At 40.9% G+C, this 25060-nt stretch overlaps 1 protein-coding gene across 9 annotated transcripts; it reads left to right on the forward strand.

Moving 5' to 3' along the window:
- Positions 1-61: 61 nt before the first annotated feature.
- PKNOX1 (PBX/knotted 1 homeobox 1) lies at positions 62-25060 on the forward strand. 9 transcript variants are annotated; one of them, XM_028727280.2, is made up of 13 exons: positions 84-188; positions 7474-7564; positions 9151-9288; positions 12365-12495; positions 13681-13852; positions 15697-15867; positions 16181-16258; positions 17964-18063; positions 18862-18959; positions 19062-19190; positions 21713-21789; positions 22409-22581; positions 23625-25060. In XM_028727280.2, exons 4-13 carry the CDS (start codon positions 12368-12370, stop codon positions 23834-23836), a joined length of 1338 nt encoding a protein of 445 aa, XP_028583113.1. In that variant the 5' UTR covers positions 84-188; positions 7474-7564; positions 9151-9288; positions 12365-12367; the 3' UTR covers positions 23837-25060. The 9 variants fall into 9 exon arrangements, with proteins under 9 accessions (XP_028583109.1, XP_028583112.1, XP_028583113.1 ...); XM_028727275.2 differs by having other exon boundaries at positions 9151-9238; XM_028727276.2 differs by lacking the exon at positions 7474-7564 and having other exon boundaries at positions 62-188; positions 9151-9238.

Genomic DNA, 25060 nt, shown 5'->3' on the forward strand with positions numbered 1-25060 from the left:
TATCTAAAAACACGACGTGCCCCGCTCCCTCGCTGAATATTGATGAGACGCCTGGTGCAGCGCGGTGGCGTCCGGCGCGGCGCGGCAGGCGATTGGATGAGGCCGTGTGTGCGTGGTGACGCGCGTCGCGGCGGTGCGGGTCCCGATTGCTGCAGCCGCTTGTCAGTGTGACGAAGATTGGCACCCAGGTAAGCGCTGTCACTCAAACCTGCTCCTAGCCAGCCAGCCATCCATCACGGCGCGCCCGCCGCCGCTGTCGGCCGTCTTGGCTCCGCCGCGCAAACAGGCCCGGGGATGTGGGGCAGAGTGGGGGGGAGGCGAGCCCGCCATACGGAATAGCGGGGCGGGGGCATCCGCACCGTAACCTACCCGGAGGGGGGGGGGTTAGGGGCGTCGGCAGGCAGGCGCGAGGAAAGGGAGGGGAGGGGGGAGTGAGGAAATTTCTGGAACAGCCGCCGACTGGCCGTTGGCTTTTGTAGGAGGCGGCGCGTGCGCGCGCGCGCTCACTCCGTGGAAGGGGAAGGTGTCGCGCGCCTCAGGGGGTGGAGTAGGTATGGGGGGGAGGGAAAGGGCAACAGCTGTTTGTGGCGCGAGGCGGCGCGGAGGGCGGTATTTAAAAGGGGGCCATTTTCGGGGACATTCCTGCGCTGTGGACTCGGAAGCGGCGGGGAGAGCCGGGGGGGGGGGTTGTGGCAGCTGCTTGGTGGTCGCTCCGCGCGTCCGTTTGCTTCCTCGAGCGCGGTTCGGGCTCCCTCCCCGTGAGGGAAGAGCCTTTCTTCGTCGTTTCAAACAACCCTCCTTTTCCTCACCTCACAAACCGGGGCGGAGGGGCGCGGGCGGGTACGCAACGTTGTTAAGTGTTGGGAAAATCCATGGGAATTGTCGTTATGTGTAACCCGGTTGTTGCTAATAAACGTGAGGCGTTTTGCCGCCTCCTGGTTTCTGAGCGTTTCTTTTTTCCCAGATGTTTGCTTAGTGGCCTGCCTTCAGTCCTAACGAAAGCCAAGAATATGTATTTCACATAAAAAAATAGTGGTGGAGACGTAAATACACCCATACACGATAGAAAGGACTAAAACAACAGATCATCCACCTGTCCCCTGAGTAAATGTTAGCAGTTTTTTACTTGGCTATATATGGGAGAAGATCTCTTTGGAACTGGCATTGAAAGTGCAAGTGCCAACTTCTGACAGAACTGGGAAAGTATGACATTTTCCTTGATGCAAGTACCACTTTAAAAAAAAAAGTGTGTGTGATCATGTTCTCCAGGCTCAGCTTGATTATGATGTTGGTAAACATCATGAGGTGCCAGTTCACTATTCTTGCACTAGGTCATTGCCTATAACCCTGTTCAGGTTCCAGGGTTCAAATGCATTAATCAAGAAACCAAGAAATAAAATGATTTAAATTTTAAATGGTAACGGCTGTCTTTTGAAAACACATTGAAGAAAAAATTGCTTCAGAGCTTCTCTTGGGCATCCCTTCAATTCATTTTTGAAAACCAGGAAAAGCAGTATATGTAACACAACAGTGCTGGGATTTAAGAAAAACACCAAATTTTAAAGGATATGTGCTGGTTTGCAGGCACTCAAATTCAGAGGCTAGGAGATATTGCCTCACCAAGCTGATGAACTGCAACTGACTTGCCCTTGTCTACAATTCTTACTAGTTTTGTGGTATAAGTGGAAGTATGCATGTTTTGTGCTAAACCATCTTATAGAGTTCTGTATATAAATAAATGTATATTCTGTACCAAAAAGGGCTGATCTCTTGACATGTATAAATCAAACAAATGTAACAGATTTGCATGGATTTGCTAATTTTGCATAATTTTCTTGGTCACTTTGGGGAGAGCGTGGTAGATACATTAAGAAAGCCATTTGAAATGCACTCCAGCAATCTTGTTCAGCTGTTCCATCAATGTCAGCAAGAATTGTCTATATACTTTCAAGCCTATCTTTGCAAACCTAACAGAAATGTCATATTTTTAAGGGAAACTAAGATTCTCAGGATATTTAATTCTGGACTTGTGAGTCGCATTACAAAAATATGTGCAGAGCCCTGACTATAAGTTTAATAAGTAAACATTGACATTTGGTCATGACTCACATGAATAAAGAGAATAAAGTCATTCTCAAGGACACTAGATTCTGAAAGATTGGTATGCAAAACTAGCTCAGATTTGCATATAAATTGAGCCATGTGAAATACTTGCAAAAGATGCTCCTGTACTGGGGATTGAGACTGGTGTTGCTATTGCCAGTATGCACATAACCTTAGTAGCTGGTAATCAGTCGAGGCTGGTATAGAACTGTGACCTTATCTAAAGAGGTCAGAACTTGACTCACTGTCCATGTTCTTGTTACCACCCAGTACAGATTATGTTAATGAACTTTACATGAGGCAGCATTTGAAGATGATTTAGAAACTTCAGCAGTGCAAAATATGGCTACCCTGTTACTAGTTGGGACTAGGAGGTCAGAACAGATTGCACCAAATTTGTACCATTTACCTTGGTTGCCGGTGTGTTATCTTGAAAAAAAAAGCTTTAAAAAATGTGGGCTGGATGTGGTAACTGTTGGGTGAATTTGTAGCTGATTGACCGAATCCAAAGAGTGCTCACTAATGATTCCTCTTCAGGGGAAAAAAAGGGACAAGGGAGGGGCCACAGGATTCTCCCTAGGTCCATTGTTCAACATCTTTATAAATGACTTGGATGAAGGTGTTGAGGGGATGTTCATCAAATTTGCAGATGACACCAAACTGGGAGGGGTAGCCAATACAGCTGAATATAGAATCTGGATTCATGATTACTTTAACAGATTGAAGAACTGGTCCCAAACTAAAAGAATGAATTTCATTAGGGACAAATGTAAGGTTCTACACTTAGGTAGATCTCAGATCAGATGTGAGAACACGCTGAATTTAAGCATATTGGAGGAAAATAAACGGGATTCCCTCCATAACAGTGAGTGAATACTTAGGTAGGAAGAACCAGCTGCACAAATATAAGATGGAGGCCACCTGGATTACCAAGTAATTAATATATGTGAAAAGGCTCTAGGTTTACCAGTAATATAACTGAAAAGGCTCAGTAGACCATAAATTTAACATGAGTCAACAGTGTTACGTAGTAGCAAAGAAAGCAAATGTTGTTGTAGGCTGCATCAACAGAAGGATAGTGTCCAGATCAAGGGAAGTAATAGTCCTGACCACACCTGGAGTACTGTGTCAAGTTCTGGGCAGCACAATTTAAGAAAGATATTTACAAGATGGAATGTGTGCAGAGGAGGGTAACCAACATGATAAAGGGTCTGGAAACCAAGCCTTATGAGAAACAGTTGAGGGAATTGGATATGTTTAGCTTGGTAAAGAGAAGATTGCGAGGAATCACAGAATTGTGGAGTTGGAGATACGATAGCCATCTTCAATAATAATAACTTTGTACCCCACCTATTCGACTGGGTTGCCCTAACTACTCCAACATAATATATAGAAAGGGCTATCACATGGAAGAGGGGACGCGGGTGGCACTGTGGGTAAAAGCCTCAGCGCCTAGGGCTTGCCGATCGAAAGGTCGGCGGTTCGAATCCCCGCGGCGGGGTGCGCTCCCGTTGTTCGGTCCCAGTGCCTGCCAACCTAGCAGTTCGAAAGCACCCCCGGGTGCAAGTAGATAAATAGGGACCGCTTACTAGCGGGAAGGGAAACGGCGTTTCCGTGTGTGGCTCTGGCTCGCCAGAGCAGCGATGTCACCCTGGCCACGTGACCCGGAAGTGTCTCTGGACAGCGCTGGCCCCCGGCCTCTTGAGTGAGATAGGCGCACAACCCTAGAGTCTGTCAAGACTGGCCTGTACGGGCAGGGGTACCTTTACTTTTACCTTTATCACATGGAAGATGGAGCAAGCTTGTTTTCTGCTGCTCTGCAGGCTAGGCCCTGAACCAATGCATTCATGTTATAAGAAAGGATATTCCAACTAAACACCAGTTAAAACTTTCTGACAGAGCTATTTGACAGTGGAATAGACTCTCACAAGAGGTGGTGGACTCTTCTTCCTTGGAGGTTTTCAAGCATTTTTCACATGTGATTTAGTTGAGATTCCTGCATTGCAGCGAGTTGGACTAGATGGCCCTCAGGGTCCCTTCCAACTCTATAATTCTTTGATTCTATGAACCATGCTAGCCTGCCCACACAAGGAAATCCAAATTAAAGGGCCTACTCAGGTACTCACCACCCAAAACCAACCAGGCTGATAAAAAGTCTAAGAAGGCAGACTCTATCCCTTATGTCATTTAAACAGGTCTTGAAGACATTTTTTCTGTGTCTTTTAATGACACAGAGTAGGTTATACTGGTAAATGCAGTTTTAACACAGGTCTCACTGAGCTTTATTGTTTTATCACTGTTGGAGGTTTTTTTTCCCTTTAGTATTTAAAATTTGCTATTTTAAATAGTGTATATGCTGTATTTCAAGTTTGTATTTTTAGATGTGAGCTCCTCTGTGGAGCATGTTTTCAAAATGTGGATTGAGTGAATAAATATGCTGTTGACTTTCCACTGTATTGGTCTATCCCAGGCTGGAAGTAGTGCAGTGTTGCTTCTTCCATCCTTAGGATACCAGTGCAATAGCCCAGTGGAAATACTGCTTGTGTGCTTGCTGCATGGAAAACATTTCTTGATTTTAGTATGCAACTGTGTATAATTGTACCTTTAAGTTCTGATGAATTCAGACTTGCAAGATTAGGTCTTAGAAAGAAGTAATTTTAATTTGGGTTGCTACTGTTTTGTTCAGCAAGCATATGTAGATGGCTAAGCTGAATGCCGGGTGGCGCGGGTGGCGCTGTGGGTAAAAGCCTCAGCGCCTAGGGCTTGCCGATCGAAAGGTCGGCGGTTCGAATCCCCACGGCGGGGTGCGCTCCCATTGCTCGGTCCCAGCGCCTGCCAACCTAGCAGTTCGAAAGCACCCCCGGGTGCAAGTAGATAAATAGGGACCGCTTACTAGCGGGAAGGTAAACGCCGTTTCCGTGTGCTGCGCTGGCTCGCCAGATGCAGCTTGTCACGCTGGCCATGTGACCCGGAAGTGTCTCCGGACAGCGCTGGCCCCCGGCCTCTTAAGTGAGATGGGCGCACAGCCCTAGAGTCTGTCAAGACTGGCCCGTACAGGCAGGGGTACCTTTACCTTTACCTTTAAGCTGAATGCCAATTATGATATCTGAAATTATTCAGCAATGATGTGTGCCCAGCTTGGTTCCCATATCTAAATTTCTACACTCTGCTATTATTGATCTCTTCATTCAAGATTTGTGGTCAGATTGCAGGTGCCCAAGCCACTGTGTCACTCACAGGAGAGACACGTGGCTTGGGTATGCTGCAGGCCCCATGGTAAGTGCTGCCCCTGCAGTGTGGCGCCCAGTGCTCCCCTAGCTACGCCTCTGCATAGTGAAAGGAGAGTACATACACATCCAACATCACCAAAAAGCTCGCATTTGGGGTTCTAATAATTTGTGTTATTGTAAGGCTGTCATTGTGCAGCCCCATTTGGAGGATTACTAGTACTGCATTACAATCCTGGATTTGCATGCAGAATGAGGTGGGGAGCAAAAAAGAAGGCAGTTTGCACAATAGCAGTCACCATGACAGAAAGGGGTGAAGGTGAAAATGGAGGTGCAATGGGGGTTGTAAAAAAACAAGGGAGTGAGAGGTGTGGTAAAGCTGTTGAAGATTAAAGCAGGGGCATGAAAGGGTTTGAAGAAACGAGGGGGGTGGTAGCTTCATGATGGGATGCAAGGTAAAAGTGTATGGGAAGAGGAAGATGCAGGAGTTACCATGGTGGTGGTTTGTGTGCAAGAGGGTGCACAAAGGCAGTGGGGAGATGGTGAAAATGGATGCAGAAGGGAACCTCAGAAGTGAAGGGGAAAGTGGCTTCAGAAATGGGTTTGGGAAGGTGGAAAGTGATCATAGTAATTGCATGGGGTAGGAAGGGGATGCTCTAAGGGCAAGTGGAGTGAGCAGAGGTGCAACCCCTAGTGAAATATAAAGTGGCAAAATGCTTAACAGTTTTTATAAAGTGCGTTTTGCAGGTCATATATCCTAGAGACAACGCCACTGAAAAGTCAAATCTATTATAAGATAAGTCTCGTTGGATAATGTTAAGGGGCAAAATGCTTAGTAGTAAGGAGTTGCTCAAGTTCCTAATTTAGTGTTTGAATGCCATAGTATTGTGTTGTTTTGTGCAATCAGCTTTTTACTGTGGAAATCATTTTGGTGTGAACATGTCTATTTGCTATCAAGGTAAGAGACTCATCAGAAAAGAACTCCAAGTCAATAGAAAATTAGGAAAAAATATAATTATGAAACCAGTTTAATGTATCAGTTGAGACTTCAGTTACTTGTAGTAAATTGTGATTGAAGTACCATAACTCTTATAGAGTAAATATGAAATCAGTTACCCAGTCCTTGCTGGCAAATTAAAAAACAGCTCATTAGCTGAGGAAATTCCTCACCCTAGAACCAGCCCAGGGGCTTTAATCTCTTACGGTCAGTGCTTTTTTTCTTAAAAAATGTTTAGGGGTACTCTCATTTTCCTACTCATTGAAATACTGCCTCTCAATGAGGCCAAACTTAGATTTACAAAATGTTTAGGGGTATGTGTACCCCGGCGTCCCCCCATAAAAAAGCATTGCTTATGGTAGCCAGCAGCTTTTTGAAATTACCATTTGAAATTGTACACTAAGGATTGCAAGATTTCTTCCAAAGTTGTCCCCAGGGTAGACTGCCGAAAATAGAGGAGCTACTAACAAAATAGATTGCAATTCCTTTGGGAATCTCTTCTCTCATGATCTTACGTGTCTCCATTACATTCTCTAATCCAGTATGAGGTAGTAAATGAAAGGCTACTTCCTGAGAACTTAGGCATGTATATATATTTAAACAGAGCCCTATCTGTCCCAAAATTGATTTGTTTGAAGTACATTTCCAGAACAAAACTTAAAACTGGGGCATTTGCTTCACATATCTTTCTGGTTAATGAGCTAACAGCATGAATAAGATATGTGTAAAACCAGTAGACACAGTAGTTCTGATGGCTACTTTCTATCTCTAAAGTTTGAGAACTTTCAGGACCATGCTTAGTCAACAGGTTGAGAAACAAGCTCATGAGAGCCACAGATTATGTTTTGCACGTTGATGGATACAGATGAAAGCAGCCTGATAGCAATGGTGCTGGACAGTGAAGCTTCCTGGTGTATGAAAAGCTTGAGAGCCTCTGTTGCAAGAGCTGTTTGTTGTTGACAACCTGTATTTTATGTAGATTGTTTCCATATGGCTTTCTTGTGGCTCTTTGTGGCTCCAAATTTGGCAACATTTTGCTTGTTGCCCACTCCTATCCCCATTGAATGTGTGTGTGCAGGGTGGGGAGTGAGTTTTCAAAGGAATGACAAGTTTTTGCTTGCTTTCTATGCTATTTTGCTTGCCTAGGGAAGAAAAATGGAGGCTTCTCTGCTTGTTGCTGAAAATGCATATGAAAATAAGCAAAGGAAGATAAACCTGACCATCAGAAATTCTTCAGGTGAAACTTCTCCCAGCATAGCTGCAGTTAGAAATTTGGGAACAAATTATGCTCTTCTAATGTAAAAAGTCTCCATGTTGCATCTCCTGCATGTTTTCTGCAGTATCTGATGCATCATGTGAGTGATCTTCGCATTTTTAGTGCACAGATTACCGTATATGTCTTCACAATGTATATCCTCAAGGGCTGTGTATGCCTGCATCTGTGTGCTGATTCACACATTTAAACTGGCTGCTTATTTCATCTATAGGGACTTTGTGAACCAGATTGTACACCAAGCTTTACAGTGTACACAGATATAATATGTAGCAGGAGAAAAAGTGTCCCTGTAGTAGGAGAAACGACTGATGCCAGGCTGTATTTTTGTGCAGCCCAGTTTACACAGGTTGTGCTGCATCAACTTTTCCAAACCTGTTCCTGCAATATGCTTTAGACCAGGCATCCCCAAACTTGGCCCTCCAGCTGTTTTGGGACTACAATTCCCATCATCCACGACCACTGGTCCTGTTGGCTAGGGACGATGGGAGTTGCAGTCCTAAAGCAGTTGGAGGGCCGAGTCTGGGGATGCCTGCTTTAGACTATTAACACCCATCCATCATCCCTCACCACTGGTCATGATGGCTGGGACTGATAGCAGTTGTTCTCCAAAACATTGTAGGGCATCACATTAGGGAAAGTTGCTTGACATGTGTATGAAAGAAAAGAAGCAGCTCACTGTACCAAATTCCTAATGGGGCTTAGTAATATCATCCACAATGATGATGTGGAGGAGTCTGCCCCTTTTGGGATTTCTGGCTTGCTGGACTCAATGCTCCCTTTGGCATACAAAGAGACACCACCTCTGTGTAGCATATACACATGAGGAAAGCTATATGTGTTCTATGTGAGAAATGCCAGGAGTTTTATAGTTGCTATTCCTTGTTGCAGCCACCGAAAAATATATGTGTCCTATGTGAGAGATTCCCTTTGTTTTTAAAATTATCATAATTGTTCCTTAGTGCTGCTACTAGATGATTTTCAACTTTCTTTATAACCTCCAAATGTAAAAAGAGATCTAACTTCAGGGTATGTGCCATCTGGTCTTGTGACTGCGACCAGTATCAAATATTCTTTAAGAGGGAATATTTTGAAAAACAAGAATTTTCACAGTGGGTTTGCATTGTTCATTGTCCTGCATTCTTTTGTCATACATCCCTTTTGACATTTTTATTTTTGCTAGTGAAACCACTATATGATATTCATATATTAAAGTTTGATCTTTTATTTTGTGCCACTAACTTGTGATTTTAGTTGCGTGTTTGTTGTGCAACTCTTTATTGTAATAAAGAGCAAGATCAAGTGGCTAACCATATTGCATTTATCACTTTTTCTGGCAAATAAGATTTAATAGTCACCTTGACTGCTTTTGTCAAAAAGGGTTTGAGAACATTCCTGAGATCTTGTAGGTTGGTGTAGCAAATACATGTGATTGCATTCTCAATCCCCTCTGCCCCTATTCTGCTGCTGCACATGCAGATGTCAGTTATGTAATTTGTATTCAATAACATCCTGTAAAAATACTAACCTTTTTGGATTTCCCCCCTAAGGTATGATGATTTGACTTTATAAGAACCCTAAGTAACCATGATGGCAACGCAGACATTAAGTATAGACAACTATCAAGATGGGCAACAAGTAAGAACATTTTTAAATGAAAAATGAAAATGTGAAGTGCACCATAGTAGGTAAAAAGAATATGTTAAATAATTATGGTGTCCAAGACATAAAACTACTTCTGTCCGATCTATATTACTTTTCATCTGCTGTTATTTTAATATGGTACCTAAGTCATGCCACTGGCTTGCCCTTTGCCCATTTTCTAGTGCTCTTTAGCTGTTTCCTAGAAAGGTAGGAAACAACGGAATTTTCAGAAGCAAAAATTATTTAGGATTGATTCCTTTATATTATTATTATTATTGTTGTTGTTGTTGTTGTTGTTGTTGTTGTTGTTGTTGTTGTTACTACATTTATCAGTCGCTTTATACGATCAAAATTCTCGAAGTGACTTGCCAAGGTAAAATACATGAAAGCAGTTCAAAACCAGAAGAAATATAAAACTATGAACAATACAAAGCATACATAAATTGCTTATCTAGCATTATATTAATAAGGACAAGTCCTACCTACCCAACTCAAAGCTAAGCATCACGATAGGAGGTAATATTAATTAACCAAAGACCCGGATAAAGAAAAAGGACTTAGCATGGTGCCTAAAGATTAACGAGGAAGACTCTAGGCATCTGTTCCTGGGGAGAGCATACCACAGAGCATGCGAGAATAGGCCCAGCACAGCCTATTATGACTGAGACAATGCCCCAGGGAGTCGGACAAAGATAGCTTCCATCACTTGTTACCTGATGCTTTTAACCGGCAATGCTGGGATCTTCTGCATGCGGTGCATGTGTTCATCCATTGAGCTTCTGCTCTAAACTTGCTGAACCAGGTTTTATTTTGTTTTGTCATTTAGCCCCTCTCTCTCGCACACATGTACACAAATATTATTTTGTGAAATATTGCCTAAACGTTGCTATCGAACTTGAACTTCTTTAGCTGCTTGGGTTGTCAACCATATAATGTTGTACTTAACTATGCGGTATTTTGACTGTTAGCAATTATTTTGTTGAATAAATAAGGGGTGGGGGTGGGGAGAAGTGTCTAGGCACCTGATGAGGTTATGTTGTGGTTCGAGGACCCAGCCCCCACAGTGTGAAATGAATACGCAAGGACACGTAATATAAGGTTAATGGGCAAGAAAAGGCCACAACTTTATTGATTACAGCAGTGAAAAGGTATTGGCTTAGGCATTGGATGTCTAAAACAAGGGGGGTTTATTCACCAGTAGGTGGAGCCTGTTGATGCTAATCCAACTATAGGCTCACCCCTGATGTCACCGAGGGTCGTGCCATGGCCTCCCGCCAACTAGGCATCGGACAGAGTACACGACCACCAGATTCCTTTAACGGAATACCCAAAAATTGAAGGCATAGGCTATGGCCACACCTAGCCCTTCGACACACCACAACACATTATTCCAATGCCTAACCTACCCACCAATACCACAAAAGTTGTGATGATTGCTACGAGGTAGGCGAAAAAACCAAAAAGCCTAATTCCAAATGGAAAAATTCCTACCAGGCCCCCTGGACAACCAGGGCGACCAACCTAAGGTCCATAGCAAGGCCAATGACTAAGACCCTGAGCTCAAAGGGAGTGGAGGGTGGGTGACTCGCGACGGGACGGCGGAGAAGAATGAGGCCGAGGAGAGGCTGGCGCCGCAGCAAAAGGCTGCTGTACACGCCCCCTCGGAGGCACCTGGTTGGGTGCCTGCCGAGGGGCGTGGGCGCCAGCCAGGTGAGAGGAGGAGGCAGGGGGCTAACGCCCCCTGCAAGGGGCGGAGCTCGGGCTCCCGCCCACAACCACTCCCCTCTCTTCCAGGGAGGAGAGTCTTTGTCTTTTTTTACTTTAAGGAAAATATCACAGCATGTGGCCATAAACAAATTTCTAGGTGATTGAGAGGCTTTTTTTCTGTATACAGTACTTCTGATTTTACAGTGGAAGTGACTATTGTACTGTTCCTTGAAATTTGTAAACTAATTACAATGCAATCATATATATTATATATGTTCAGTTGTAAGTCCTGTTGAGGTAAGAGTGCATAGGATTCCATCCTCAGTTTACTTTTGATTTTATATATGCTTGGGTTTGTTCAGCAACTCCAGAAAAAGCACCCAAATAGCTCCTTCTTGCATTCGTTTGGCATTGCTCTTAATGGTTTCACGACTTACTTAGCTATCTCTTAATTTTTCAAATCGTTCAGCTTGTTACAAGATGGGTAATAGCATTTAAACATAATGTTCACTTTGTTCAAATTGTGAAGCAGTAGTCCTATCCAGGTCTTCCACAGCAGTACAAGGGCATGGTGCAGAGCTGCAGCTAGGAGTTACTAGTATCTCCCCAGATTTCACGGACAGAAGAAAATATTGTGACCATAGTCCTACAGTTAGATTGTTTTATTGCCCTTACTAATTAGTCTAATTCATAATAAACTGCAACTTCCTATCAAAAAGTAGATATATTGGATCTTTCTCGTATTTTTTTCACAAACTCTTTAACATATATACAAAAGTCCTTATTTATATTCAGTACAGAACAAACAGTGAAACATTTAATTTTTAATATTGAAACACCTAAAAATAAAGCTATAAGCTTTTCATACAATAATTGTGAAATGGTCCCTCCTTTGCAATATCTCTGAAGAATTATATGCACTCCAGTGCCCAAAATAAAGCCTGAAATCTTAAACATTCTTAATTAGAAATGAGCTCTATTGAGTTTTCAAGTAAATGTGTAGCATACAGAATTATTTCTAATGATAATTTCTGTTTGCAAATGACACTTTGCCTATTGCAGATGTTTTCAAGGTCTGCTTTCTTAAAGTGATTTTTGTTGAAGCAGTGTATGTGTAGCTTTATCCAAAAATAGCTGGCTTATGAAACGCAGGATTCTGTAACAGACAATTGACTAAAAGAAACCTACTAATGGGAGTCAAACTTATAGTGACCTTTCCACTATCTTCCTGCCTCCAAATGTTGCAAGGATTAAATGAGTTGTTTGTTAAATGCTTGTTCTTTTTGTGTGGTTGCCAAGTCATACCAACCTTCTGGCAACTTACTAGGCCTTTGGCTTTCTCTGTGCTTAGAAAATGAACCATTTAGTTGTGAATCTATGCTGTTGGCAATATAAAGCATCTTTCTTTTCCAGCAGATGCAAGTAGTAACAGAATTAAAAACTGAGCAGGATCCAAACTGCTTGGAAGCAGATGCAGGAGGATTGAGTCCTTCCCCGGTAGAGTCCCAGACTCCGATGGATGCAGATAAGCAGGCTATTTACAGGTAGCAGTATTCACAAGATGAGCTGTTTCTAGCAGTAAAATGTATCATTCTCTTTAGTAGGTCATGGGTGGTTCTCAAATCATGGGGTGGTGCTTGTGTGTGCAGGAGACATGGAACATGTGGAAGGAGGCACACACTGTTCTAGACATGATAAGACCTTGAGGCTGATGCATCTTTCCCCCCTCACCAGCCAAGCCATGGGTGGGAGTGGGCTTCTCTAAGATTTGTAGGGGCAACTGCTCCCCCATTCATTGACTTGGGAAAAGCTGCTACTTTGTACTAATGCTGTTTTCCTATTTGTGGTTTTAGGAGGTGTCAAATATAACTTGTTCAAAGTTTGTTCCACATATCAGTGCAGCTGGGGAGGTTGGTGATAGGTTGGGGTACTCAGAAAGTAGAATAAGTTTAGAAGAGGAGGCCTAAGCTTAAATCAGCCAGTGTATTGTAATTTGTCAAGAAGTTCATACATTTGGGGTTTTCTAATTACTGTGAGATGGTTAATACATGTTTTCATGCTTAAGACTGAAATCTATACATTTACAAGAGACTAAGCCCTATTGAGGGCAGAAGGCTTGTGCAGAAGGCTTGTGCAGTAAGTTCTGCTAACTTCTGTTGGCGTTGAACATACTTAAGTGTTCAGGATTGTGACCTGCGTCTCAGGGCAAAGCTTTTTATTGTCTTTGTATTTAGTTATATAGATTTGTCTAAACTTGCTTTCTGTTAGAGCTACATCGTTACAATCTAAGAAAACAAAGAATGGCATCCCTACTAGATTATTTTTTATTTTAAAACATACAATTGTATTAAATTTCAGGCTTTTTAGGGTCTTTATTTGAGCAAAGCTTAATAAAAATGTAAGTGAGACCCAATAGTACAAGCTACCTATCAGTATCATTTACATCAAACTGTGGGATGACATTGATATTTAAATGATTCTATAATTAGCAGTATTTGATCCATGCTAAAAAGAAGAGCAAATAAGGGAAATCACAGTATATTCAGTTCCAATCCTAGCATAGTAATTGCTAATGTAACTTTATTACATTAAATGTAATACTAATGTAATAATCTAAAATAATAGGATTGTATGTATGCAATGTCCAGATTGCTCAGAATTTTTCATCAAACCAACTTGCACATAGACATTTCCACAGACCTACAATTTGCTTGTCTTTTTATTCCTAGACATCCACTGTTCCCCTTATTAGCACTATTATTTGAAAAATGTGAACAATCCACACAAGGATCAGAAGGCACAACGTCTGCAAGTTTTGATGTAGATATTGAAAACTTTGTTAGGAAGCAGGAGAAGGAAGGAAAACCATTTTTTTGTGAAGATCCAGAAACAGATAATCTAGTAAGTAAAAACATTTTAGATAAGATTTCAATTTATTTATAAAATCTTTATATTTGAAAAAAGTAAATTGATACTGAGAAAACTGAATTGTGAAATGTCAACTTAAAGAAGTTGAAATTTACAGCCCTTGGTTGCAGCAGACATTCCCTGTCAGTATTACTGACAGAAGCTCCCCCATCACATAGCAAATTATCAACTTGGCTAGCTTCTTTTTTTAGATAGTTGTTTGTTTGTAGTTAATCTGTCTGCTTCATGAGACTCTTTTGACATATCAATATGTTTTCCAGTGAGTCAGATGTTCTTATTTGTAGGGTTTTGCTTGTTTGCATTTAATTTGCTGTCCTCCTCCACTACTTCCTCAATTCTTTCCATTCTCCTCCTCTCTCCCCACCCACCCAGCTGGGATTTGTGGTTTACATCTCAACAAACCATTTGATTTAATATGGTTGCTTGAAAGAACCCAGATTGGCTCTTTGCTGTGCATGTAGTTCCTTAAGTGGAAACTTCATGATATTTTGTACCTGCTGAGCTTATCTATTGAGCTTATCTCCAGAGGCCCTTCTCCTGGTGCCCCTGCCTTCTGATATGGGGCAGGTAGTGACCAGGTGAAGAACCCATTCAGAGATGCAGCCTGCTTATTGAACACTCTCCTTTGTGTGAACATCCATTTGTGGAATATGGCTTCTACCAAGGGCGTAGGAAGTGGAGGGGGGGTGCGAACCACTCTGGGTGTCATCCCTGAGGGGGTGATAAAATGGCAAACTTACCGTGGGGCCTGGCCTGCAGTGTGCCCAAGCCACGCGTCTCTCCTGGGAGTGACATGGTGGCTCGGGGCCGCGCGCTGCCTGAAATGGCAGCGTGGGGCTTGCGTCTGCCAGGCACACTCTGTGGGCAGCTCGCTGCACCGCCCCCCTGGGCAGATCGCCCCCCACCCCCCTGGTGGATCACCCCGCTCCCGCCACTCCAGGTGCCGGAGCAGCTAGCTACGCCCCTGGCTTCTACTTTCCTCTATCCTTCCGCACAGCCTCAAAATCCACTCAAGATTCTTGGGGCGCGTGGGCAGCTGCAGTGGATAAAGATGAGAAACCAGAAGTCCTGTTGTGCAAGTGGATTTTCATTGTGCTCTTTGTGATTCCTTTTTACTCAGAGCTTTTATTCTTTTATGCCTTTTCTGCTTTTAGTGTTGATTACTCCTGATTCTTTCCACTTTTTTTCTGCCACTGATTGTAGATTGCATCATCTTGTAATTTTATGTTTTAATTATTGTATTTTTATTCCGTAAGTGTAAGCCACTCTGAGGCTGCATTTTCTTAACAAGTAAAATAAATTGAGTGGTTGGCTTTGTGCCAAATGCACATCTGATTGTACTTGAGTTGACACTTGAAGATAATGCATATTGCTATTTCTGATCAGCTCAACTACTTATCATAAGGAAGTTGGGTATGTGAAAATCTCTGCATGTTGTTCATTGGAAACTTGTAGCCTTGTACAAGAAGAAAAATGGAAAAGATGGGCTAAATAGGAGGGTTGCATCATACATGATAATCTGCACAAATCAGATCTGTGAAGAAAAAATCATTTATATAGCCTATACATGCTATGGGCAGTCCCCAGTTTTGTGCAAGCAGTTAACAGTGTACAGTACACAGTTTTCCACATTGAGACAATATATGGGTAGGAGAAAGCAACAATAATTATAAACAACCCTGTTGAAAATAAGCAAAAAAGTAGATCAAACATATACTGTATTGAACAACTTAGCACACTGTAAATGACATATGCAAATGTTTGTTTTCATTGGTTTTTAACTTGTCTCTGAATTCTTTCTCTTTCCCCTCTTTTAGATGGTAAAGGCAATTCAGGTTCTACGAATTCATCTGCTTGAGCTCGAAAAAGTTAATGAGCTCTGTAAGGATTTCTGTAGTCGCTATATTGCCTGTCTGAAAACAAAAATGAACAGTGAAACTCTGCTAAGTGGAGAATCTGGGAGTCCTTATTCACCTGTACAACCCCAGGTACCTTTCATGCAAACTGAAATATATTTTCTTTATTTGATTTATAATCTACATTATCCCAAAGACTCAGGATAGGTAAGATTAGTTTTAAAAACAAGCAAATAGCAGATAAAATATAAATTACTATGTTAATATTGGTTGAATTTGTAAACCATGCAATTTACAAATAGATGATCTGTGACTGGCAAGCTAGCAGTTTTTAAGGATTTGTGATATTGTTAAGATTATAAGATCTCCCTTTTTCTTAGTAGTCACGTACATGGAAATGTAATTCTTAAAGAATGATCATAATCTATCAACTCTTTGTCTGCAGTCCAGCAACTTTAAACATGATAGAGATAGCTTGGATTTGCTGGAGCAGCTGTCTTCATGGAAAGAGTCACCAGAAAATGTGAGCAGTAGAGCAAAAATGACACGATTATCATTGCACCTCTTTGGCACTACCTCCTTAGCCTAATTTGGGGGTTGGCTTTGTTCATCTCATTGTAGATAATGGCCCCATCCCAGCAAGTGGTGATTTGTATGTAGAAATAGGGTTCTGTGATTGCTCTCTCATCACATACACAAGGCTTCAGGACATAAAATAAAGCTCCTCACATCCCACATCCATGCACATAAGGGCCCAAAAGCTGTGTTATACGAATTCAGATCTCTTGGACTCAAAATTGTTTGCTCTGTTTGGCAGAGTCTGTTATAAGGCCTCAGGTACCTGATACTTTATATCCTTTTATGGAGATACCAGACTTTAAGCCTGGAACTATTTGGATAATATTTTCTCTACCATTGAGCTATGGGCCCTCCTATACATAACACCTATAATGAAAAATGTGTCCATGCAGGCACTCTGTTTTGTTTAATTTATTGGAAAGTGTAAAAAATCAACTGCTACACAGAAGAATTGCTAGTAACTGGAGGAACAGAAGTTGGTAGATAATTTCGTATCTTGTTCATTCCCTATCTTTTCCTTGAACATAAGTCAAAATGCCATCAGAATTGCTATAATTTCAGAGCACACCTCTCAAAACTTTAGCATATGGCTACATTCACCATTCATACCATGAGAGCTCTCCTAGAAGCCAGTCAGACAACATCTGCTCACAAGTTCCATGGCATAAATTAAGTTTATCACGATTAGTATTGAGATACCGGTGTATGTTTTTGAACTTCTTCATTGTGTTTCATTACATCCATCATGCCAGCCCCATGTCAATGTACTAATTGTAAATTGCATTGTCATCTAGACTTACCTGTAGATTTGGCTGATACCTCAATAAATCAGATAATTTTTAAGTTTGCAAAAGATCCAAAAAGTTCAAATTTTAAGTGCTTGAAACTTTACATTTCCTGTGGAAAACAATGAACTATTTACCATGTTTAATTGTGAGGATTCATGCATTTTTCTAGCATCAACTTTAGAAGGGCTAGAATTTCATCCCCAACAATACAGTGTTATATATATTCTGACTGTACATGTGGTTGCCATATTTTTTTACTTATAACACAATTCTAAACAAGTCTATTCTGAAGTCCCAATGAGTTCAGTAAGACGTACTTCCAGGTAATAGGGTTGCAGCCATAAGCATATTTGCATAACTTTTTTTTTAAAGAAATGTTGGGCTATTCTAAATTATTGTAGAATAACAATTCCTAAGTATGTAGTGCATTGACTAAAATTTATCAATTGTCTCTTTTACAAGCACTTTGATTACAGTAGCATGTGACTAGCCTAATATTAAACGGGAGAAGCACTGTCAGCTGGGTTACTTCTGATCCAGAATTTGCATATCTGTTCTATATTCTGATAGGTGGTTCAATGTGGAGAAGAAAACCCACACTTGGAAAACCAAATATAAATGCAACATACTGTCAAACTGAAATGTCTAGGTTATTTACCACCTCCTTTCATTGAATTTCCTTCTCATACTAGTTTCATCACTGTTTTTGATCATACTGGTTGGTAGTGATGACATCATCATTATCCTCATCGGGTTTATGTTTTGAACATCTCATATTTGGTACAGTACCATTTCAACTTAAAGTGACAGGAGCATCCTTTGTTATAAGTTCATGTAATTTTTGTTGTTTACTATTTCTAGCCAATTCAAAGTGCCATCACAGGTACGCTCAGTCCCCAGGGGATTATGGTACCTGCATCAGCCTTGCAGCAGGGAAATGTAACTATGGCAACCGTTGCAGGTAGGAAGCACTGAATAAAAATTCAAACACTGCACTCATCGTAGATGTAGTTTGTGTCTGTTAAGTGACTAAGAAAAGGAATTATTGAGATGACTTTTTGATTACTATGTTTATATGCCGCCTTTCTGCCTGTGCAGTCAAGGTCATTTACAATTTAAAATAATGGCATATAAGCAGGTAGGCATGGTATAAAAAAAGGGGGGGATGGGGAAGGATGAGGAAAATGAGAACATTCAGTACAAATGCATACAAAATAACTGATAAAATGACCAGGTTGACTGAAGCAGACAGTTATGGGAGGGAGGGAGCCAAGCCAATGAAATGGGCCATGTTTATGGCTCTCCTATTGAAGCAGCCATGTGGAATGTTTGTTTTATTAAGCTTTTTGTATCCTCATTTTTTATTTTTCTGTTGTGAGTAGCCCCAGGATCTTTGGATGAAGGGCAGTATGCAAATTTAATAAATAATAATAATAATGGCTGCTGATGAAAACATTATTATTTTATATTATTCAAATACAAATTATTATGCAACCAGCTGGCCTAGCATCTTCACAATAATGGCTGTATGGAAAGGTGAATCAAATGCAATTGTCTATTCTTCTTTTTAAAAAACAAAAACAAAAAACAAGCTTATGTAAAATTATAGCGAAGTTAAAATTATAGTGAAGTTTTAAAGTAAGTTTGTGTGTTGTGTAAATAGTTTATTGTTTTCTTTGTTTAATGGCATCTATATGAAAATGTTATCATCATACTGTGCCTTTGCTGTAGTGTAATATTGCTATAATATTCTTTTAAGGTGGTACGGTGTATCAACCAGTGACTGTGGTCACACCTCAAGGTCAAGTAGTGACACAAGCTTTGTCACCTGGAACCATCAGGATCCAGAATTCACAGGTTTGTTTTATATTATAAGCATTTTTTAGTGAAATATTTAAAAAAACATGGTAATATTATGGTGTGTTAGTAACTGCCTGCTACTTCTGAATCTCTGTGCAGCTCCAGTTACAATTAAACCAAGATTTAAGCATCTTGCATCAAGATGACGGGTCATCAAAAAATAAAAGAGGAGTTCTTCCAAAGCATGCTACAAATGTGATGAGGTCTTGGCTTTTTCAGCACATAGGGGTAAGGTTGATCACAGTGATTTGGGAATCACTACTGTTCTGATAATTTCTGCTGGCATCTGCATGAGGGGAAAATGTTTTGGCAAAATCTGAAGCTTTTAACTACCTACTCAGAATATATTAACTTGGTATATTAGAGTTGAATCAGGCACAAATTCAGTGGATGTCTATTATATAACCTTGTGATCTTAAATTTTAGAGATATTTTTGGTTTTATTACATCATGCTGAGGATTTTTTTTAATCCTGTGCTCCCTTGAACAGTAGTCCTTTGAGGGATATATTTATATCTCTGTTAATCTGAATCAGTTCCTAGGGGGTAGAATGCAGTAGCATGTTTCTTTGTGCAGATTGCCTTACTAAATGTACTCCACACTCTCAAAAGGGGCCTTGTTAGCTTAGGGTCACACATGTTTCCTGTAATACCTACATGCATAGTAAGTTACGTTATGATCTGAAAGGTCAGACAAAAGTTTTTACAGGTTTTCTTCTTAATTCACATGTTATATGTACTTTTGTAAAGAATTCAGTCCCTTTGGCTATATTTTTTTGGAGGTAGGGGAGGAATGCTCAAAAGGAATGCTCCACAGTCCGTGTACACGTGATCAAATTTATTATACTCAGCCCCCTCAAATTGTACTGTTTGGGCAGCAGTATTTTCAGCTCTAGCAGATAGAGCAATATATGTAACAAGCTACCAGTGCTGGTGGCTTCATCCAAAGGTATTAAAATAGCTTGAACTTTCTGCATGGCTAAATGTAATATGTGGTCCAGTATTCCCTTTTGAATGACACGGGTGGCGCTGTGGGTTAAACCACAGAGCCTAGGACTTGCCGATCAGAAGGTCTGCGGTTTGAGTCCCCGCGACGGGGTGAGCTCCTGTTGCTTGGTCCCTGCTCCTGCCAACCTAGCAGTTTGAAATTACATCAAAGTGCAAGTAGATAAATAGGTACCGCTCCGGCAGGAAAGTAAACTGCGTTTCCATGCGCTGCTCTGCTTTGCCAGAAGCAGCTTAGTCATGCTGGCCACATGACCCAGAAGCTGTACGCCGGCTCCCTCAGCCAATAAAGCGAGATGAGCGCCGCAACCCCAGAGTCGGCCACGACTGGACTTAATGGTCAGGGGTCCCTTTACCTTTACCTTATTCCCTTTTGAACTGTACTGCATAACATCTTATGATACTAAAAGGAGACAAAAACGGGTCTGTATTAATTCTTAACAGTTCCTGATAAATTCCCAGAATTACTATACTAAGTACATTATAGATAGTACTAGAAATAACTATGTTTCTCTTGTAGATTTTTAATTGGTAATGCTTTTATTTAACTCCACGCAGTATTTCATCCCTACCATATGACACAATGTTATAAATCCAGCATTATCACATGCTGTGTTCCCCATGGATCATGCTGTCTAGCAAGGACAGCTGGGAGAATAATCCCCTCCCCCACATGGACATTTAAGGATAAAGTTATATTGTTAATTCTTTTTAAAAAAATCATGTAGTGGTCAATCCGGTTAACATTTGAAGGTTGATGTTGAAGCCCTTTCTGGCCTTCTTTTAGGTTTCATGACTTCACTGGATATTAGAATTGCACAGAGCTAGGTTAAAGATGTTCTGAAGCTAGCACTTGCCTTCTTTTTTTCCTGGGAGGGAATGTTTTTTATTGCACCCATTTAAATAATAAATGCTTGACAGTTTACTATCTACTTCTTCTGTTACTGTGCTAAGCATTTTAATAATCTCAGTTTATATTTCACCCAATTACTAATTGTCTTATCAGTTATGCCTAAACTGGGCCAGTAACTGTCAATCGATCAGGGATATCAGCAAAGATTGGTCTGCCAGCTATTATGCTGAAAAGATAGGGAATTTAAATTTTCTGTGAGAATTCTGGGGGGGGGGGGAATACATTCATTACATTTGGGGGAAACTGGCTAGTTCATTTTATGATTTCATAAAAGTTAATATAGCAACAAAAAATTGAGACTAAAGGGTTTTTTAAAAAGTACAGAGGAAAAAGAGTATGGAGATCCCTGCAGGTGACAGAATCCTATCCTTGAAGTTATTGTAGATTTCCTTTCCCTTGCAGTCTTTTTCAATTCCTTACCTGTGAATAAAAATTTTCTGGGAACTAGCACCAGAGACTATAGAAATTGGAGTACTAGCGATGAGAATGCATTGATTTTTATAATAGCAGTGAGTATTTTAAGTTCACAGAAGTAGGAGTCTAAATAATAATGTTCCTTTCATTATTGGAGTAATAAATTATTATCTGTAATCGGTGTCATAAAATCAACATATTACATAAAACATTGAAAATTTCAATCTACACATATGAAATAATTGTGATGTGTGTTGTCAAAAATTAGTTTATCTGGTCAGAAATTATCTAATTCGCATAGAATTAATCCTGCACTAAATTGTATTCATTTTGCTTTATGGTTGCAGTTTTTTGTATTGTGCTTATTGCATATCTTTAGCAAGTTCTTATAACTTTTCCATCCCCCTTCCTGTCTGTAGCATCCATATCCAACAGAGGATGAGAAAAAACAGATAGCAGCACAAACCAATCTGACATTACTTCAGGTTAACAACTGGTAAGATACAACAAATATGCCACTTTTTTGTGTTACAAAATTCACCTATGTTGAAAAGTCACATAGAAATATACAGCATTTTCCTTTGGGCTGCTATGTAAAGCTAAAACTGGACAGGATTGATGTAGGACAGAGGTGGTCATGGGCCAGATCCTTACTGGAATCATCCTTGACAAGTGAGTATGCCACATGATTGACAGGTGTGTTGTCCTGCCCAGCTGTGAGAATACCTTGCGCAGGATTTGCATTTTGGTACCACTTTATCAGGCTCATGTTCTGTGCTTTGGGAAGATCTGAACAAAGGGCTGGCAAAGTGATTGTTTCCCCACTCCTCTCCTTTGACAGGACAGGAGAAACAAGGAGCACCTGGACCAAGCAGAATCACCCTCCCTTCACACTGACTAATGTTGTGTGGAGGCAGGCAATCCTGCTAAGCACTGAATTTCAGTATGCCAGAAAGCTCCCTGCAGGGAACTCTCTACCACACCCAAAGGCAGCAGAATCATACTCCCTTTGTATCAGCCAAGTGTGTGTGTGTGATCCTGCTTAGCACTGGGCTTGGGTATAGAGAGTCTGATTTTACGGATGTCTTCATAAGATTCATTTTTGGTCATTTTAGGTTTATCAATGCTAGAAGACGAATTCTTCAGCCAATGCTGGACTCCAGCTGTTCTGAAACTCCAAAAACAAAGAAGAAAACAGCTCAAAACCGACCAGTTCAAAGGTTCTGGCCAGACTCCATTGCGTCAGGAGTAGCTCAGCATCAATCAAATGAACTTACAATGTCAGATGGTGAGCAGTTTCCTCAGCTACTTTATTTACTCTTTGCAAACTGGATGTTTTAGAGACTCTCCTGAGCCTGTCAGACAATTTCGCAAACAGTTTGTATGAATGAAAGGGGTGCAATCTCTCTAGTAAAAATAAACCCTTGAAGTAAATGGATTTCAGAGCAATTCTAACCCCCAGCTTGAAGCACTGCTGCTCACACTGTCAAAGGCAGACTTGGGGGCAGTTTCCTCTTCTGCCGTGCCAGCTCCAGGCTGGGTCTGAATTGGGCCTCTTTTCTGGCATTCGGCCTGCTGAGGATCCATCAGATTCGTCTCCAGCCCTGCTTCAGCACTGGAGCACCCTGTTTAGGGGTCTACACTAGTTACCACCAGTGGGAATACAGCTGGAGGTAACTGCCCAATCAGCTGTGCTTTCAGCATGTGTCTCTGCAGCCAGTGGAGCCCACCAGAGCCAAGTAGAGGGACACCTCTACCCAGCTGTAGCTCCCTTCATCAGCACTGATCAGGCAATTAGGAACATGCCCTTAGCATAGCAGCAGTTCTTCATGGATCACATGATCCATGTGCCAAATTGGATTATTTTGCCCTCCTATGTATCGGCACCATTCATATAAACAGAGGTCTGTAATGGCTCAATGTGGTTAAACATTCCTGTGTCTGGTACACACTTTCAGCCTCACACATGTTTATTCAGAAGCAAGTTCCACTTTGTTCACTGGGTCTTGTCCTCAAGTAATTGTATATTGAATTGTAGCCTTAAAAGTTAACAGCTTTGGGATTGCTTTTAATTGGCTGCCCAATTTTAAAAGTACAAACCCACTGTTTATTAAGATAAATGAGAAACGTGTTCCAAGATGTCTCAATAGACTAAAACTGACATCTCTGTTTCAAAATTACTTGTATGGAGAAAGATAATTCAAATAGCTTGTTCAACTTTCATTCACTTTTAATTTTTAGATCCTTGGCTTTTCATTAATAGGTTTTTCAGAGTAAGAACTGTGGCTTTTGTAAAAGAATTGAATTGTTGTTTTTCCTCCCCCTTCTCAGGAGCCGTTGTAACAATTACAGCCCCAGTCAACATGAATGTAGACAGTCTACAATCTCTTTCGTCTGATGGTACTACTTTGGCTGTTCAACAAGTCATGATGGCAGGGCAAAGTGAGGATGAATCTGTGGACAGCACTGAAGATGACGGAGCAGACCTCTCAACCACAAACATCAGTGGGCTGGTCTTGGATAACAGTGATTCTCTGCAATAGGAAGCAAGAGAATCTGGCCTAAATATATAGGAAAACAATAGACTGACTGACTTTTTATAGTTTGCACAGCAAACATTTTACACAAGTTTTATTTCTAATATGTTTTATATGTAGATATAGAAGAGTGCACTTTTTGTATTTCATAGTCGGCTTAAAGAGTGTCTTTACAGGTGCAGCAACTTCTTTCAAATGTGTTGTTTTTGGTTTTGGTTTTGAAATTCTAGTAATTTAAGAGAGAGAGAAAAAACATAATCACCCCATTATTTTCTCAGGGTAATTTTTTCACTCACAAAATTGATCCCAGATTCCCCTAATAAGGGAATGGGGGGGGGGGTCATGGGACTGCAGTCCTGGGGGAAAGATGATGGATGCCTCGCGGGTGAGTTAATTTTACATTAGCATGGGTTTAAATATATACCCATCACACAATCATCATCTTACTCAATGGTTGCTGTTGTCTATCATCATCTCTGCTGCAGTTTTGTGACATATGAAATTGCCCTGGTGGGAGAATTTGAAAGTACTTCAGTCTCCTGGAGAGTTATGCAATTAGTCCTGTCATTTTAAGATTACTCTAGGTGGTTTAACAATGTAAATGTAAAGCATGTCAGACTAGTGTTTGGGATTTGTTTATGAAGTTAGCCATGTAGATTTGAAAGATGCTTCTGCACCTTAAAAAAAACCTGCCAGTCTGAAATGGGCAACAAAACACATAAAAGAAAGTGGAAACGTGTGAGTCAGTAACGAATGTATGGCATTTAAAATGAACTTAATTTCTCATTTAGTTGTTTGGTGGAAACCCTAGATTCCCCCTGTACCTTTGGATTTTGTCAGTGACACAGCTGCTACTTGTCGTTTTATCCACCTGCCCTGTGGCATGCTGGAATCCTACTTGAAATATGTGGGGTTGCGATGGCGGGGAGGGCAACAAAGGAAGTGGAATGGGCAAAAGAAGCAGTGAGTGTCCCAATTCAGTAGTAGATTTAATGGTACAAGGGGGATTTCTGGATTGCAACTTAGCAGCTCTACTCATAGCTAGTGAGTCTGTTCATAATTTGCTATAAAACACTTATTTTTACCTTATCAGGTTATCGGAGTAAAATATTTTTATAAATTCTCTAAGAATTGGGATGATGACTGTATTGAGCATGAGTAAAATGTTTAGTACTCCTATTTGGAAGGTTATGAAAACAGTCCAAATTGAATAAACATGCCTATGTCATA

The sequence above is a fragment of the Podarcis muralis genome, chromosome 4 (genome assembly GCF_964188315.1).
Source record: "Podarcis muralis chromosome 4, rPodMur119.hap1.1, whole genome shotgun sequence".
In the NCBI taxonomy this organism is placed as follows: domain Eukaryota; kingdom Metazoa; phylum Chordata; class Lepidosauria; order Squamata; family Lacertidae; genus Podarcis; species Podarcis muralis.